Source organism: Spathaspora passalidarum (genome assembly GCF_000223485.1).
Source record: "Spathaspora passalidarum NRRL Y-27907 unplaced genomic scaffold SPAPAscaffold_6, whole genome shotgun sequence".
NCBI lineage: Eukaryota > Fungi > Ascomycota > Pichiomycetes > Serinales > Debaryomycetaceae > Spathaspora > Spathaspora passalidarum.
This window is the reverse complement of record NW_006767430.1, coordinates 614,457-630,785: the sequence shown is the minus strand read 5'-3', so window position 1 is coordinate 630,785 and position 16,329 is coordinate 614,457. Positions and strand designations below refer to the sequence as shown.

The 16,329-nt window shown below is 42.1% G+C and overlaps 6 protein-coding genes across 6 annotated transcripts; all 6 read left to right on the top strand. All coding sequences in view use genetic code 12, as the record gives it.

The window, feature by feature from the left end:
* Window positions 1–581: 581 nt before the first annotated feature.
* Window positions 582–3,464, top strand: DIP2 (snoRNA-binding rRNA-processing protein; the record flags this gene model as incomplete). Its single annotated transcript, XM_007376900.1, has 1 exon — window positions 582–3,464. One exon carries the CDS (start codon window positions 582–584, stop codon window positions 3,462–3,464), a length of 2,883 nt encoding a protein of 960 aa, XP_007376962.1.
* Window positions 3,465–4,512: 1,048 nt separating this feature from the next.
* On the top strand, window positions 4,513–7,758 carry MED15 (Med15p; the record flags this gene model as incomplete). Its single annotated transcript, XM_007376899.1, has 1 exon — window positions 4,513–7,758. One exon carries the CDS (start codon window positions 4,513–4,515, stop codon window positions 7,756–7,758), a length of 3,246 nt encoding a protein of 1,081 aa, XP_007376961.1.
* Window positions 7,759–7,897: 139 nt separating this feature from the next.
* On the top strand, window positions 7,898–8,474 carry LTP1 (tyrosine protein phosphatase; the record flags this gene model as incomplete). Its single annotated transcript, XM_007376898.1, has 2 exons — window positions 7,898–7,962; window positions 8,018–8,474. The coding sequence occupies 2 exons, from the start codon at window positions 7,898–7,900 to the stop codon at window positions 8,472–8,474; spliced, it is 522 nt and encodes a 173-aa protein (XP_007376960.1).
* Window positions 8,475–8,640: 166 nt separating this feature from the next.
* On the top strand, window positions 8,641–11,028 carry NOT5 (CCR4-NOT core subunit; the record flags this gene model as incomplete). The annotated part of the gene is made up of 1 exon (XM_007376897.1): window positions 8,641–11,028. One exon carries the CDS (start codon window positions 8,641–8,643, stop codon window positions 10,417–10,419), a length of 1,779 nt encoding a protein of 592 aa, XP_007376959.1.
* Window positions 11,029–11,115: 87 nt separating this feature from the next.
* Window positions 11,116–12,843, top strand: OPY2 (Opy2p; the record flags this gene model as incomplete). The annotated part of the gene is made up of 1 exon (XM_007376896.1): window positions 11,116–12,843. A coding segment is annotated over one exon (1,136 nt), but the record flags the coding sequence as incomplete, so codon positions are not given.
* A 1,342-nt stretch (window positions 12,844–14,185) lies between these two features.
* Window positions 14,186–16,225, top strand: TKL1 (transketolase; the record flags this gene model as incomplete). The annotated part of the gene is made up of 1 exon (XM_007376895.1): window positions 14,186–16,225. One exon carries the CDS (start codon window positions 14,186–14,188, stop codon window positions 16,223–16,225), a length of 2,040 nt encoding a protein of 679 aa, XP_007376957.1.
* Window positions 16,226–16,329: the final 104 nt, after the last annotated feature.

Here is a 16,329-nt window from a genome sequence, read left to right as displayed (position 1 = left end):
ATTAAACTAGTTTGTTTTTATATACTTTTCTATAAACCTATTTTGAATAGTATGTTACGTGATGTTTGAAATATCAAGACTTGAACTCTTTCAATTTTCAACTCTGATTTGTTTAAGTAACTTACCTTACCAGTTAAAAATGGTGCACCTGCCTAGAACCTATCTATCACTATTGATATTTGCCATTTCAGTGTGTGATAGCAATCAAGGAGCCAGTCTAGAAAAAAAAAAGCAAACTTGACTTGACTTGTTGGTTATAAACCACCATGTGGTGTCGCTACAAAAAATTGCTCATCCTCAACTTTTCAAAAAATAAATAAATAATAAATAAATAAATAACTCTTCTGAGAAAGTGTATCCGTAAGTCTTCACGTCTGGGTCTAGAAGGGTAGCCCATTGAACCAACTCAGATTTGATGTGATTACGGTTATGAAGTTTTATTTAGCTGCAAAAATTCACATGACTTTAAGTCACGTGCGCATCTCTTTGCTGCAGCCATCGCGAAATTTTTTTAGAATAGCTCAAATGGCGAAGACCTTGTTTGTAAACTCCTTCACTTACTCCTCAAGAAAACGTACACAATGGTCAAATCATATGATAGATATGATCAGGAGAAATCCTTTGGGGTTATAACCTCACAGTCCAACATAGTATGGCTTCCACCATCCGACGTACAGTCCTCGTCCACATCTGCAGGGCGAGCATTAACTTCTGCCCTTGAAGAAATACTCATTTGGGATATCAAGACCGGAGAAATTCTCAGTCGACTCAGAGATGGCCTTACACCTGGTGCTTCTAACGCTCCTACTTCATCACCACCTAGTGTAGTCACCACTTTAGCATTCCATGAAATGACCAACATCGTGGCAGCAGGGTATGGTGATGGGAGTGTCAAGGTGTGGGATGTGAGTTCAGCCAGTGTCGTTATTTCATTCACGGGCCACAAGAGTGCAATTACCCAGTTGAAGTTTGATAGAAGTGGAACGAGATTGGTTTCAGGAGCCAGCGACTCCACCATCATTCTTTGGGATTTAGTGGGTGAAACTGGGTTGTTTAAATTGAAAGGACACAAGGGACCAATCAGTGGAATTGAGTTCTTGTCAGAAGTGTACGACAATGATAATGTCGATGATTTGGAAGATTACTTGTTGAGTAGTTCAAGAGACGGGTTGATCAAATTGTGGGAATTGAAGAGTCAGCAATGTATCGAGACTCACTTGGCCCATCTGAATGAATGTTGGTCCATGGCCGTGGATCCAAAAAGAAGAGATATGGTGATCACCAGTGGGAACAAAGATCAAGTTAAAGTATGGCATTTGGACCTTGGCGAAGAAGACGGATCTAAGATTACTGAACGAGGACTGTTTACCAAGACCAGTAAGAACAGAAGTAATGAAATTGTGTTCAAGAGAGCAAAAGTCGGATCTAGTTACCTTGACTTGTTTGCTGTTCAAAATTCAGATCGAACAGTCGAGCTTTTCCGAATCAGATCCGAAGACGAAATAAAACGAGGCATAACCAAACGTACTAAAAGACTAAAGGAAAAAGGATTAGACGATGATGAAATTTTGCAATCGATCCAAGAATCGGAAATATCAATGTTGATCACTCCATTCACAACCTTGCGTACCATGGCCAAGATAAAGTCCATTCTGTTCACCAATACTTCCAAACAACTCAACTTGTTGATTTCATTAACCAATAACAGCATTGAATATCACAATGTACCAATCCCAGAAAACCCCAAAAAAGCCACCCCTGGTGAATTATACTCGGTCAAGAAACACTCGCTTGATATGGCGGGTCATAGGTTTGACATTCGTGCCATGGATGTTTCCGACGATAGCAAACTCTTGGCCACTGCTTCCAATGGAGAACTCAAGATTTGGAACCTTCGCACATATAACGTCATTAGAACATTTACTTTAGAAGGTGGATATGCCCTCTGTTGCAAGTTCTTGCCTGGTGGAAGTTTAATTGTTGTTGGGTTCAAGAATGGGGATTTAGAGTTGTACGATTTGGCTACTTCTTCCCTAGTTGATAGAGTCGAAAGAGCGCATTCACTCGCTAATGATGACGAATCTGCTGCTATTTGGTCGCTTGATGTTTCACCCGATGGAAAGACTTTGGTTACTGGTGGTAATGACAAGTGTGTTAAATTTTGGAACTTCAAAGTTGAACAAGAGGTTGTGCCGGGAACCGATGCCGTTATATCCCAATTGCGTTTCAAGCACACCCAAACGTTAGACTTGAACGAAGACGTTCTTTGTGTTAAGATTTCCCCTGATGGGAAGTATCTCGCTGTTTCGCTTTTGAATAACAACGTCCAAGTTGTATTTTTCGACAGTATGAAATTATTCCTTACGTTATACGGACACAAGTTACCCGTGTTATCGATTGACATTTCCTCCGATTCCAAGTTAATCATCACCTCATCGGCCGATAAGAATGTTAAGATCTGGGGGTTGGATTTCGGGGATTGTCACAAGTCCATTTTCGCCCATCAGGATTCGGTCATGAATGTCAAATTTATTGGCGACAGTCATAACTTCTTCTCCAGTGGTAAGGACGGGTTGATCAAGTACTGGGATGGGGACAAGTTTGAGTGTATTCAGAAATTAGCAGCTCACCAGAGTGAAGTATGGTGTATGGCTATCAGTAGTGATGGGTTAGTTATGGTGAGTACTTCGCATGACCACTCTATCAGAGTATGGCTGGCTACTGATGACCAAGTGTTTTTAGAAGAAGAAAGAGAAAAAGAAATGGACGAATTGTACGAAAACACGTTATTGAACCAAGTTGCCGAAGAAGAAAGACCAAGAGACGACGATGAAGAGGAAGTAGATGAAGCCACGAAAGTCAGTAGACAAACCATGGAGACATTAAAAGCTGGTGAAAAGTTGATGGAAGCCCTTGATATTGGAATCGAAGATATCGAAGCGGTTAAAGAGTATGAGCTGTTGGTCAAACAAGGCAAATCCGCCGTGAAACCTACTCCAAATGCCATCTTGCTTGCATTCAATATGACTGGGTGGGAATATGTCCTTAGTGTGTTGATCAAGATCAGACCCAGTCAAATCGACGATGCTTTGCTTGTACTTCCGTTTTCATACTCGTTGAAGTTGTTGCAATTGATTGAAATTTGGACCAACAAGCAAAACATAAACACCAATATTGTGAATTTGTCACTTATTTGTAAAGTATTGTTTTTCATAATCAGTTCCAATGCCAATGAGTTTATCAATCAAAAGGACCCGGCTATCAAGAACCAGTTGATTAAAGTGAAGCAGCAATTACGGGACCAATTAAGTGGAACATGTCGTCAACTTGGTGTTAACACTGAAGCATTGAAGTTTGTCAAACAACAATGGAAGTTGACGCATGAGACTGAGTTTATAGATGAACGTCAACAGAGAGAGTACGAGGATAAAAAGGCAATCAAGAGAACATACACCACTATATAACCGTGTATAATCCATCGATTTATAGAATACTGCAAAAGCAAAGAAAAGAAAAAAAAGGAACATTTTTTAGCGCTCGTAAATTGTGCATTGCCGAAATTGGCCATTTTTGAAAAATAATGAACATGGTAGCGGGGCATAGCAACAATGTGGTACAAGATAGCAAATGTGCAAATAAACAGGGCGAGTCTGGTTATTTGGAAGGGAAACGGCTTTTGAGGATGGCACTAGCACTAGTTTCACATGCAGGGTATCTAGATTTAGTGTAGACGACGAATCGGCTAACCAAGCAGGAATATGCAAGATATTCTGGTTGTCGGTGGTCAAAAAAAAAAAAGAGAACATGAAAATACTCCAGACTGGCAAGATAAGAATTAGACTGTGATACATCTTCATAGACGGTATTGGAACGATACGGTACGATGCGATATCATAATGTCTTTCTAGAACAATGGGGAGATTAGTAATGAGCCATCTACATGGTGTGACTGATAAGCAAATATATATGTATATAAAAATAGTGGCCATTTGAAATCCGGGCGAAGCGGGGGTGGAAAGGAGAACGTTTGTAACAAATCGCTTCAAAGGGTAATTCTACCTTAGCCGTGCGGCAAAGTTACCCTATAGCCTGTTAATAACCGGGATGAATGATATTGAATTTCGTGTATATACCAACTACTATATGCTGCTAGTTATATCATGAAATTTCAACACCTATACTGTATTGGTTGGTTCATCAAACTACGTTCCATTAGCGGATTGAATTCGTAATAAAAAAAAAATTAAATTAAAAAACCAAAAAAAAAAAAGAACTGCATCATTTTTTTTGTTTTAGTTTTGGGCGAAATTCTGAGCCTTTTTTTTTTTTCTTTTCCACACTGTTTTGTTGTCTGTGTGGTTTGACGTTACACACTTTTTTTAAACTACCTAGACGTTGCAACTCCTCCACACCCCCTTACCCTAGTTAATAGATTCGTATAGATAGATATCGCAGTATAGAAATTACATCTCAGCCATCTCCACTATCTAAACAGTCCAATTTCTTTCCATAATGAGTAATTGGCAATCCCCTAACATCATGAGTATGATGCAGCCAGTCAACAAAAATATAGGTGTGACGTTGGAAGATCGACAGAAAGTGATCCAGGTGGTGCTCGCCACCTTCACCCGTACCAACTTCCCCGGCGATCCACCACGATTGGCCAAGTCTGCATGCGACTTTGAAGGGTGGATCATGAATCGTGCGGCTAATAAAGAGGAGTACGGTAAGTTGGTACATATGAAACTTGAGCAGATTAAACAGAAGTTCCAAAACCAGCAGCAGCAGCAGCAGCAACAACAGCAACTTCAATTCATGCAACAACAGGCACAGGCACGAGCCCAGCCACAACAACAAGCTCAAGTACAAGCTCGCCAACAACAACAACAACAACTCCGTGATATGCCCAACATGAATCAACAACAAGTTCCTCCACAAATACAACAACAGCAACAGAACCAGCAACAGCAACCACCACAACAACAACATCAAACTATTGACCAGTTGGTTCGAAGCACGCCTATTCCACAAGTAGTATTAGCTAAACTTCCAAACTTACCTCCAGGAATCACTCGCTGGCAACAAATAATGGAACTTATCCAAAAGAAGAAAATGCCAGAAGCATATTTGCCCATCATTAAGGATATGTATAGCGCTCATACACAATTGGTTCTACACGATCAACAAAAAATGAATCAAATGCAAAGAAACGTCACCAATGATAGCAACAACACCATCAGTAGCAGTCCTCCTACGATGAACCCCACTAATACCACATCCACCACCACCAACAATAACAATAATAACATGATGATGAACACATATGCCTCTGCTGGGCTTAACAATTTAACTCCACAACAACGCGAACAATTGATGCAAAGACAATTAAACAAAAGAAATATGCAACAACAGCAAATGCAGCAGCAGCAGCAACAACACCAACCACCAATGCAACAACAGCAAAGTCCTCAATTGATGCAACAAATCCCAGATTCTGCCTCTGTACCTCCCATTCCCCAACAGCAACAACCACCGCAACAACAAATCAAACAACCTCAAATCCAAATAACTCAGCAGGATTATGCCAATTATTCTGCCAAAGCATTGAAGATGTTGCAAGAAATAGAAGCAAGAGGCCAGCTTAACCAACCGCTTACCCCAGCCATGAAGGAAAGCTTTGTTAGGAGATTTATTATTCGTCAAAAGCAGAACTTGTTGCAACAACAACAACAACAGCAGCAACAACAACAACAACAACAAGCTCAGAATCAACAACATCCACAACAGATTGCTCAACAACAGCACCCATCGGTACCTTTACAGCAACCACAGCCTATGCAACCCATGCTTCAACAAGGTCAACCACAACAGCTGCAACAACAGCTGCCAATGTTGACCAATATCAAAACTCCCATGATGAAACCAAACCAACAAACGCCAATGAGCAACACCCTTTCGTCTCCATTGATGCCCCAACAACGAGGACCAACTGCGCCAGTGGGGCCAACTCCGGTACAATCTGCACCTACAAGTGGCATTGCTCCTTTGACTGAAGAAGCTAAACTTCAATTGAAACAATTGTTCACTGAGGTGGCTAGTAAAGAGGTTATGCTTAAGGATGTAACGAATATGCTAACCCCAGAACAAAAGGAACGAGTCCGGACTTTATTGAATGAAATCCAAATTCAGTTCCCCAACATTGATGCCGTGATTAGCTATGTCTACGTGTTGACTCGAAATATCGAAGTTACTAAACGGTTAATTCAGATGAAGTTTACCATTAAGAAAATTTTGGATAATTTAAGAAGCGGTATATATATCACCAATCCAGAAATGTTGACCAAGCTAAGCATGCAGCTTGCCAAGTACTTTGGGTATGTCAGAGATCAGGTGGCTTTAAGAAAGCAACAACAGGGACAACGGGCACAAGTACAGGCACAGGCACAACAACAGCAACAACAGGCACAGGCACAACAGCGTCAAGTACCACCCCAACAAACACCACTTATGCAAAACCAGATGAATGTTCAGCAGCAGCAACAACAACAACAACAACAACCAGGGCAATTTATGGGCCAGAACCAGCAAATTCCACCTCAGCAGCAGGTGAATATGGGTAACAGCAATAGCTGGAATGGTGCCGGTGGTCCAGGCGCCAGTGGTCCAGTAAAGACATTCCCCATGCAAGGAGCAGTTCCAAGACAAAACATAAGTGGTAGTCCTCTCATGCCCCAAGTACCCGTTCCTATGCAAATGCCGGTCTCGGTTCCACAACAAACGATTCCACAACCTCCCCCATCTGGCGTGCCCATGCTGCAACAGCAACAGCAACAACAACAACAACAACAGATCCCAACTCCACAACAAATGGCAGGCCAACCACTCGCCAAGGCCCGCCAACCATCTAAAGTTGGTCTTGCAGCAGCAGCAGCTGCTGCCGCAGCGGCCTCACAAGCCAGTACACCAGCCGCAGCCAAGAAGACCGTCGGCGGACAAGGCCGTAAAAAGAAACAATCGATATCGGCAGCACCCACACCGGCAGCTGCATCAAGTGGCAGCACGGCACCTATGACAGCGCCTACGCCTACGCCTGGGCTGCTCGCCAATGCCATCAAGACGCCCAATTACAACATTGCCACGCCCCAAATACCACAGAGTCAATCCAATAAGAACACGCCGGCGGGACAGTCGCCCAATGTTCGAGCAACCACGAATAATACTGTGTCTACGCCCGTTATTGTTGATGCCAGTGTTGATTTGTTTGCTATGATTCAGTCTGATCCGAAAGTTGCCAGACGAAAGGAGTTGTCCAATAGTGATCCTGTCAAGTTTTTCTATGCTTCGTTGGCTAATTTGTTAGAGTTGGACGAGAATATTGTGGATGGTAGTGCCAAGAAAGGGAGGTCGCCCTTATCTCCCGTGATGACTACACTCACCAGTGCAAACGGTAAAGGATGGACCTGTGAGATTAAGCCGCAGGCCATTACTGGTTCTTTCAGACAAGTGGGGTTGATTCGGGAGTTGGTGGATGATGATGATATCATTGGCCGCTGTGAGGAGTTGGCCTTGGGAGAAGTTGGGGTCAAGCGAGAGTTTGAGTCTGAAGATTTAGATATGTTGTTTACTGATAAGAAGCCGAGACTTGATGACCATATTAAGGAGGAGAGTAATGGTGGTCTTATGGATGATTACAAGTATGTGTATGAGCCTGTTGGATTTGATGAGTGGAAGGATTTCATTATTTCCTCGATTCAATAAGTTTGTATGTTTTTAGTAGTTTTGTATATTTAAACGTTTTTAAGGCTATATGTGTAAAGGTCTAGATCTAAGAATAGCCTTAAGAAACAAACAAAAAAAAAAAATTACGAAATCTGATTGATGGCACTGGACAACCACAATGGCTCCATTGTTTACACCGCAAGAGAAGCAGATCTCAGTAGCATTTGTATGTTTAGGTAACATGTAAGTAGACTATATGTGCATTCGCACGTTGATTTAATAATACTGACCAGTTTAGTTGTCGTTCACCAATGGCAGAAGCCATATTTAAACACAAGGTGCAACAATTAGGATACGCCGACTACTTCAACCGAATTGACTCCTACGGCACCGCCTCCTATCATGTTGGCGAATCACCCGACCGCAGATCAGCAGCTACATGTCGCAAACACGGCGTACCCGTGAACCACCGCGCCCAGCAGATCCGTCCTAATGACTTCCGCAGTTTCGACTACGTCATCGCCATGGATCAGTCGGTATTGGATGATTTACGCTACATGAAACCACGAGACTCCAAGGCCGTCGTGGAGTTGTTTGGACACTGGAATGACGAAACGGGGAGGAAGATCATGGAGTTGAGTGACATAGTGGAGGACCCGTACTACGGTGGTATCCACGGGTTTGAACACAACTACAACCAGATCTGCTACTTTCTGGACCAGTTCTTGAACCAGGAGGTTGGTAGTTTAGACTAGAACTAGATCTTTGTTTATATAGTTAATGTATATGTTAGTCTTTTGATGGCCGTGGTAGATTTCAGAACGGGTAGGTGTAAATTGTGTCCCGGTTGGAAAGTAGTAGACAAAAAAATGTCAAGTCCAAACCACAGTCCACATACATATAGAACTACAGTAGTCAACCATGAGTGCTAGGAAACTACAACAAGAATTCGACAAGACCAACAAGAAGATCGCGGAAGGATTATCGTCGTTTGACGATATCTACACCAAACTCACCACTACGGAGATATCTCTGCAGAAGGAGAAGCTTGAAAGTGATCTCAAGAAGGAAATCAAGAAATTGCAAAGGCTGAGAGAACAATTGAAGTCATGGTTGAGCGACAGCAGCATCAAGCTCGATAAGAACTTGCTCCAAGAGAACCGTACCAGGATCGAACATGCCATGGACCAGTTTAAAGATTTGGAAAAGTCTCTGAAGATCAAACAGTTTTCTAATGAAGGGTTGGAATTACAAAGTCAAAAAACCAAATTCTCTAGGTTTGGTGGTGATGGCGACGATTCTAAACGTGTAGAAGCGCTTAATTATATCAATGACATTATTGAGCAATTGAACCAACAGAATGAAACCATGGAACAAGAGATAGAATCCTTGGGTGGGCAACTGAAGAAGGGGAAAGGTGGTGCATCTACTTCTTACGCGGTACAATCGTCAATTGATGACTTCAAGTACAAGATTGAAAGGAATAATACTCATATTGAGAAGTTGGAGAATATTTTGAATAACCTTGAAGAAGACAAATTGGATCCCGCCAAGATTGATGACATCAAAGATGATTTGGAATATTACGTGGAAAACAACCAAGAAGAAGATTATGTGGAGTATGATGAGTTTTATGACCAATTGGAAGTGGATGAAGATGAAGATGTGGTTGAAGTACAAGGATCATTAGCCCAAATGGCTGCTGAAACTATAAATGAAGAACAGCAGCAACAACAACAACAACAACAACAACAGCCACAACCACAACCACAATCAGCTAAACCGCAACCTGGTTCTGCTACCCCTGCAGCAGCACCAGCTACCGTAGCTCAAGGTTCCTCTCCTTCCCCATCCACTGCAGGTGCCACAACTGCCACATCTTCAGGCAGCACCCCAAATAAAAGGAAGCCTTCGATTGTGCCTGCACCTGCCCCACCTCCAATCACGGCGTATTCCAGTGCCATAAAAGCAGCACAACAACAAATTCAAAACACGCCGCCACCATCCAATGTTGCTCCAGCTACAGCTTCCGCCGCTCCTACAACTGCATCATCCAGTGCCTCGTCTACTCCTGCCAAAATGCCACCTCCAGGCTTGAACCAACCTAAATCACAATCGGCATCTCCATTAATCAGTAAACCTAAACTTGCCGGTTCAGATGATGATTCTGACACCGATGCCATCTCGCGAATCTCGTCGATTATTCAATCGCGGTTAAACAATCCATTGCCCTTTACTTCTATAAGCAACCTTGTTGAATCGTCACTATTAAACTGTCCAGATTCCTTTGATGCAGAAAAGCCAAGACAATACATTCCTATCAATATCCACCCTTCCCTGATCGACTACCCTCAGGAACCAATGTATGAATTGAACAGTGCCAATTATATGAGGAAGTTTGACAATGACACATTGTTCTTTTGCTTTTACTACAGCGAAGCCAATGATAGCTTTGGCAAATGGAATGCAGCCAAGGAATTGTCTAAACGCGGGTGGATATTCAATACTGAGTTAAAACAATGGTTTTTGAAGGATAACAAGAACAGATCTATGTCGGTAATACAAAAGGAGGAGGAAGCTGAGCATGCTACTGTTGATGATGACGAAGCTAACTATAAGTATTTCGATTATGAAAAGACATGGTTGACTAGAAGAAGAGAAAATTATAGGTTTTCTAAGGAGTTGAGAAAAACATTTTAGAAAGGTGTACCTAATGTTGTCTTCTTCTGTTGTAATAATATTGATATATCTATATATATACATATATATATATTATAAATTGGTATAAGTTTTGCCGTTTACAATTTTGCAATGTTTCATGTAAGGTGCACAATTTTGCAATGGATTGGGTTTCATGTAGGAATCTGCACGATCCTGAAACGTTAAAAAATAAATTTCTTTTTTTAGTGTCGCTCGCTAAATCTAAATCTAGACTTTTTTTTGTGGGTTGTACGCGCCTAGTGTAGTGATCTCGTGTTACGATTCCCAGGTAAGTCAATGTAGGTTTTGACATGGGATATGTATGGAGTAGTTTAGCTGGTAGTTGCATGAGTTCACATGAGAGTTTCATGTGCGATGGGATGGAAACATATCTGAGCCAGGTATGGTTACACTAACTACGTAGAACCTGTAACAGATCAAATCACTCATGTGACAGGTATATGTACTCTGCAAGATCCTCTCAAGCGAGGATGTAGTGCAAAGACTGGACAATACTTGCCACGATCTACAATGACCAGTATCTTCTATCCTCTGTTTCGTATCTGAACCTTTGATAGGTTAAAACCTGCCAGCGCCAAAAGTTAAATCGAAAGGAGGGGACAAGAACAACAAATCGATTCTGAAAAAAAAAAAAAATTGCTTATTATTCGTATTGAGAAATTATTAGATTCGTGCCCCTTGACAACAACACCTGTTTTATTATATATACATATCAGCGTCTGCCTTTACTTTTCAAGCAAGACATTTCCATAACATTTTCATATTCTGCTTGCACACAGTTCTATAGTGCACTGTTTTATTACATCCCCCTTCTAAATTTAGAATTCCATCCCTTGTTACAGCAAACTAGACGAATATGGATGCATCACCACTAGCGCAGTTTCTTCAAACGCGTGATGATAACGGGTGTATTCAGTGTCCGCCCTCAGTTGGTGTGTGCCCTACGTGTCCCAAAGGGCAATCATGTCAACTAAAATCACCCACATGCACCCAATGTGCAGAGTACTACTGTGCAGATCTAGGAGAGTCTGATTCCAGCAAACTACCTATTGGTGGTATAGTAGGTGGTGTCATTGGTGGTGTGTTGTTTTTTGGTTTGATCGGGGCACTAGTCTACTATTATTACTTTATATATCAAAAGAAAGTGAGACTCATGTTGGAAGAAGACAATTTCGACTTGATGGATGACGATTTGAGCCAGGAGTTTGCCGAGTCGTTGAAATACGAAGATGAGCTACAACGAGGTCCGCTGTTGAATAGCGGTAGCGGTGCCAGCAATGAAACTGCTGCTGGAGCAGTTGGCGGGGTTGCCGGGGTCGCCGGGGTCGCCGGTGCTGCCGCTGTAAGACCATTGGAGCGACCTGTGAGGCCACGAAGAGCTGGTCAAAAGAGATTGTCGGCATACGAATCATTCACGAAACCAACAGCAATCAAGAGTAAGCAGCAACAGTTGGAAGCTCGACAAAGACGGTTAAGACAACAGCAGATTGTTCAGCAGGCTAATAAACAGTTGAAGCAACAGCAGAACCAGCACCAGCAACAACAGCCGCCACCACAACATACTGACATTTATCTCGATTTGGCGTCGTCTAATCGTAACTCCATCGCCACCACAATCTCATCCACAAACGCATCGAATATTTTACCGATTGCTTATATTCCTGGTGTCACTGTGCGTCCTACCAAGAACAACACAAGGTCTATTTATTCCTATGAGACCGATTCGATATTCTCCGATTTGAATACAATTGAAAACGCCTCGATTATTGGTGATGTCATTCACGCCAACCAAACCATCATTCCTGAACAACAACCGGCTACTAGCATTACGCAACCAGGTACCATGACGGCCATCAAAGCACAACCAAGATTAGTTAATGTCGACAGGATTGAAGAAAAAGATGAAGATGTCACTGATGAAGAAGACAACAACTCCATTCAAGAAGAGGGCACAGAAAACTTCAACATCTCCAACAAGTTCAGAATTGTTGAAGACCCCACTGAAGATGAGGGAGACTCCGATGTTGATTCGGATATCATTGAAATCAACCGGGCCACCTCGGTGAAGACCCAGAAACGTCCATCACTAGTTAATGTCAAGCCTTATACTTCTGAGAATGAAATCTTGATTGATTTGGCCACGAATCATCCGGCCCCAAGCATACCGTTACAATACCTTGATGATGATGGCAAGGATGCTGAGTCGACCATAGGGTCGTTTGTGTTGGATGTTCAAGTTGACCATGGTGATTTTGAAGAGACTATGAGGAGTCCATTTGAAGATCCTAGATAAGTTGTATATTTTTGTAATTATATATATGTATGGGGTTATCTGAAGTTTATTGTAGAATTTTTGCAGCACTTTTCTTGACTTGAATAGCAACCAATAAACAATAGATACGGCAATTGATGGGGTTATCCGGAGTTTGCTATTCGAAATGAGACTCGTATTTTGCTCAATTTAGTTTGTGTGTGCCTTCTAGAACTACAATAGGGATAAGGTAGGGTTTGAATAGAGTCAATAGTTACTGGTAGGTAATTACTGTCTTCGACACAATGGCGTTCGCCTAATCACCTGCTTCGGCCATGATTATAAAAGGCAACTCCGGTTTCGCGTAATTATGATTGTGCCGTTAATTCCGCCGGTTGGGGGGGGGCCAAGACAAAAGATGATACAGATTATAAATCAACGACAAAAAAAAACAGAACTAATTCCTCCGGATATATTAAAAATAGAAAAATGGGACACACGTTTGACGGGCTAAGCGATGGTAAACATGATTTAGCCACACAAGGAAACTGCAAGAAAAGGTCAAATACCCTCCACGCGGGCACAATTGCGGTGGTGGGTGGGGGAGACAGGATCTACTAAAAAATATCTCAGGGTGTATGTATACACTCTCAACTCTCCTCTTCCATCGCTGGGCGTTCGGAACAAACGCAGGTGGTATTATTTTTTTTTTTTCTATTGCTTTTTCCTTTTTTTTTTTTTTTTTTGCCCTTTTTGTTGCGGTACAATTAATTAAATCGCATTGTTTTTACTAATGGTAACGTTATTTTCCATTGGACGTTAACGCTGTGTAAGATAAACCGAGTGGGGAACGTTTGCGAATTTTCGAAATTGCCAGGATTAGCGTTTGTAAATTTTTACTAACACATTAATAAGGGGAAACCCCTAGAAAATTTTACGTAATCTGCCTCGGAAATGTTTGAAAATGAAATTCCCACCACCACAAATATTCCTGAAACACAGGTTGTCAATTGGTCATTGACCTTCAAAAACGGTTTAATTGCACTAATGTACGCCGCCGTTGGGGAAGTTGAATCCAGACAAGTGTGGTCATTATTAATTACAAAATCGAGTGCAAAATTAAACAAAAAGAAAAAGAAAATAAAACAAACAAGGAAGGTGGTGGAAGGACGTTCCGAACGGTGCGGTCAGTGGGTGTTTCCACGTGAGCAACGTAGACAACGGTTTCGGAACAGCCCTCGAAACTGACAAATCTGCCAGAAAATATTTTCTCGTCCACGTACGGGCAAATTCTATGCGACTGCTGGGCCAGATTCTGAAAAATTATAAATATTTGCCAAAGTCACCTCCCCTCCCCTTTTATAAAAACTTTCCTCTTCTTGAAAAAAACCTAACTTTAATTTAAAAGACCGTTTTATTCATTGTTCAATTGCCTCAATTGCTATCCAATTAGGAAATTTTCAATTGTTCTTCTTAAATTAAATTTACACTATAATGACTTCTGCTACCATTGATCAAAAAGCCGTCAGCACCATCAGATTGTTGGCTGTTGATGCCGTTGCCGCTGCCAACTCTGGTCACCCAGGTGCCCCATTGGGTTTAGCCCCAGCTGCCCACGTTCTTTGGAAACAAATGAAATTCAACCCAAGAGACACCAAGTGGGTCAACAGAGACAGATTCGTCTTGTCTAACGGTCACGCTTGTGCCTTGTTATACTCCTTGTTGGTTCTCTTCAAGTTCGACTTGCACGTTTCCGACTTGAAGCAATTCAGACAATTGGGCTCAAAGACCCCAGGTCACCCTGAAGTTTTGGATGTCCCAGGTGTCGAAGTCACCACTGGTCCATTGGGTCAAGGTATCGCTAACGCTGTTGGTTTAGCCATTGCCCAAAAGCAATTTGCTGCCACTTACAACAAGCCAGATATCACCATTTCTGACAACTACACCTATGCCTTTTTGGGTGATGGTTGTTTGATGGAAGGTGTTTCCGGTGAAGCCTCTTCTTTAGCTGGTCACTTGAAATTGAACAACTTGATTGCTTTCTGGGATGACAACAAGATTTCTATTGACGGTAGCACTGAAGTTTCCTTCGATGAAGATGTTATTGCTAGATACAGAGCTTACGGTTGGAACATTGTTGAAGTTGAAGATGCTGACGACAACTTGGAAGCCATTGCTAACGCCATTGTTGAAGCCAAGAAGTCTAAAGACAAGCCAACTTTGATCAAGTTGGTCACCATCATTGGTTACGGTTCCTTGGCTCAAGGTACCCACGGTGTCCACGGTTCTCCATTAAAGGCTGACGATATCAAGCAATTGAAGACCAAGTGGGGTTTCAACCCAGAAGAATCTTTTGCTATCCCACAAGAAGTTTCTGACTACTACAGCTCCCACGTTCAAGAAAACATCAAGGTTTACAATGACTGGCACGCTACTTTCAAGGCTTACAAGGAAAAGTATCCAAAGGAAGGTGCTGAAATCCAAAGAAGATTGGATGGTAAATTACCAGAAGGTTGGAAGGATGCTTTACCAAGATTCACCCCAGCTGACAAGGCTGTTGCCACCAGAAAGTTATCTGAAGGTGTCATTTCTGCTTTATCTCCAATTATTCCTGAATTCATTGGTGGTTCTGCTGATTTAACTCCATCTAACTTGACCAAGGTTGCCGGATCTATTGATTTCCAACCACCATCCTCTGGTTTAGGTGACTATGCCGGTAGATACATCAGATACGGTGTTAGAGAACACGGTATGGGTGCCATTATGAACGGTATTGCCGCTTTCGGTGCTAACTACAAGAACTACGGTGGTACTTTCTTGAACTTCGTTTCCTACGCTGCCGGTGCCGTCAGATTATCTGCTTTATCTCACCACCCAGTCACTTGGGTTGCTACCCACGATTCTATCGGTTTAGGTGAAGATGGTCCAACCCATCAACCTATTGAAACTTTAGCTCACTTCAGAGCCATTCCAAACTTGTCTGTTTGGAGACCAGCTGATGGTAACGAAACTTCTGCTGCTTACTTGTCTGCCGTTGAAGCCACCTCTCACCCAACCATCATTGCTTTAACCAGACAAAACTTGCCACAATTGGAAGGTTCTTCCATCGAAGCTGCCTCCAAGGGTGGTTACACTTTAATCAAGAACGACAAGCCAGATGTCATTATTGTTGCTTCTGGTTCTGAAGTTGCTATTTCCGTTGATGCTTCCAAGAAGTTGGCTGAAGAAGGTATCAAGGCTAATGTTGTCTCCCTTCCAGATTTCTTCACCTTTGACAAGCAATCTTTCGACTATAAGTTGTCTGTCTTGCCAGACGGTGTCCCAATCATGTCTGTTGAAGTCATGTCCACCTTTGGTTGGTCCAAGTACTCTCACGAACAATTTGGTTTGAACAGATTTGGTGCTTCTGGTAAGGCTCCAGAATTGTACAAATACTTTGAATTCACCCCAGAAGGTGTTGCTGGTAGAGCTGCCAAGACTGTTCAATTCTACAAGGGTAAGACTGTCTACTCTCCATTAAACACTGCTTTCTAAGTGGATGTATAAAAAAAGATATGTTTAGGTAATTTTAATATAGTACAGTATTGTAAAAGCCCCCATTGTGACAGGTGTAGACTATCAATAGGAAAACCCAGCTA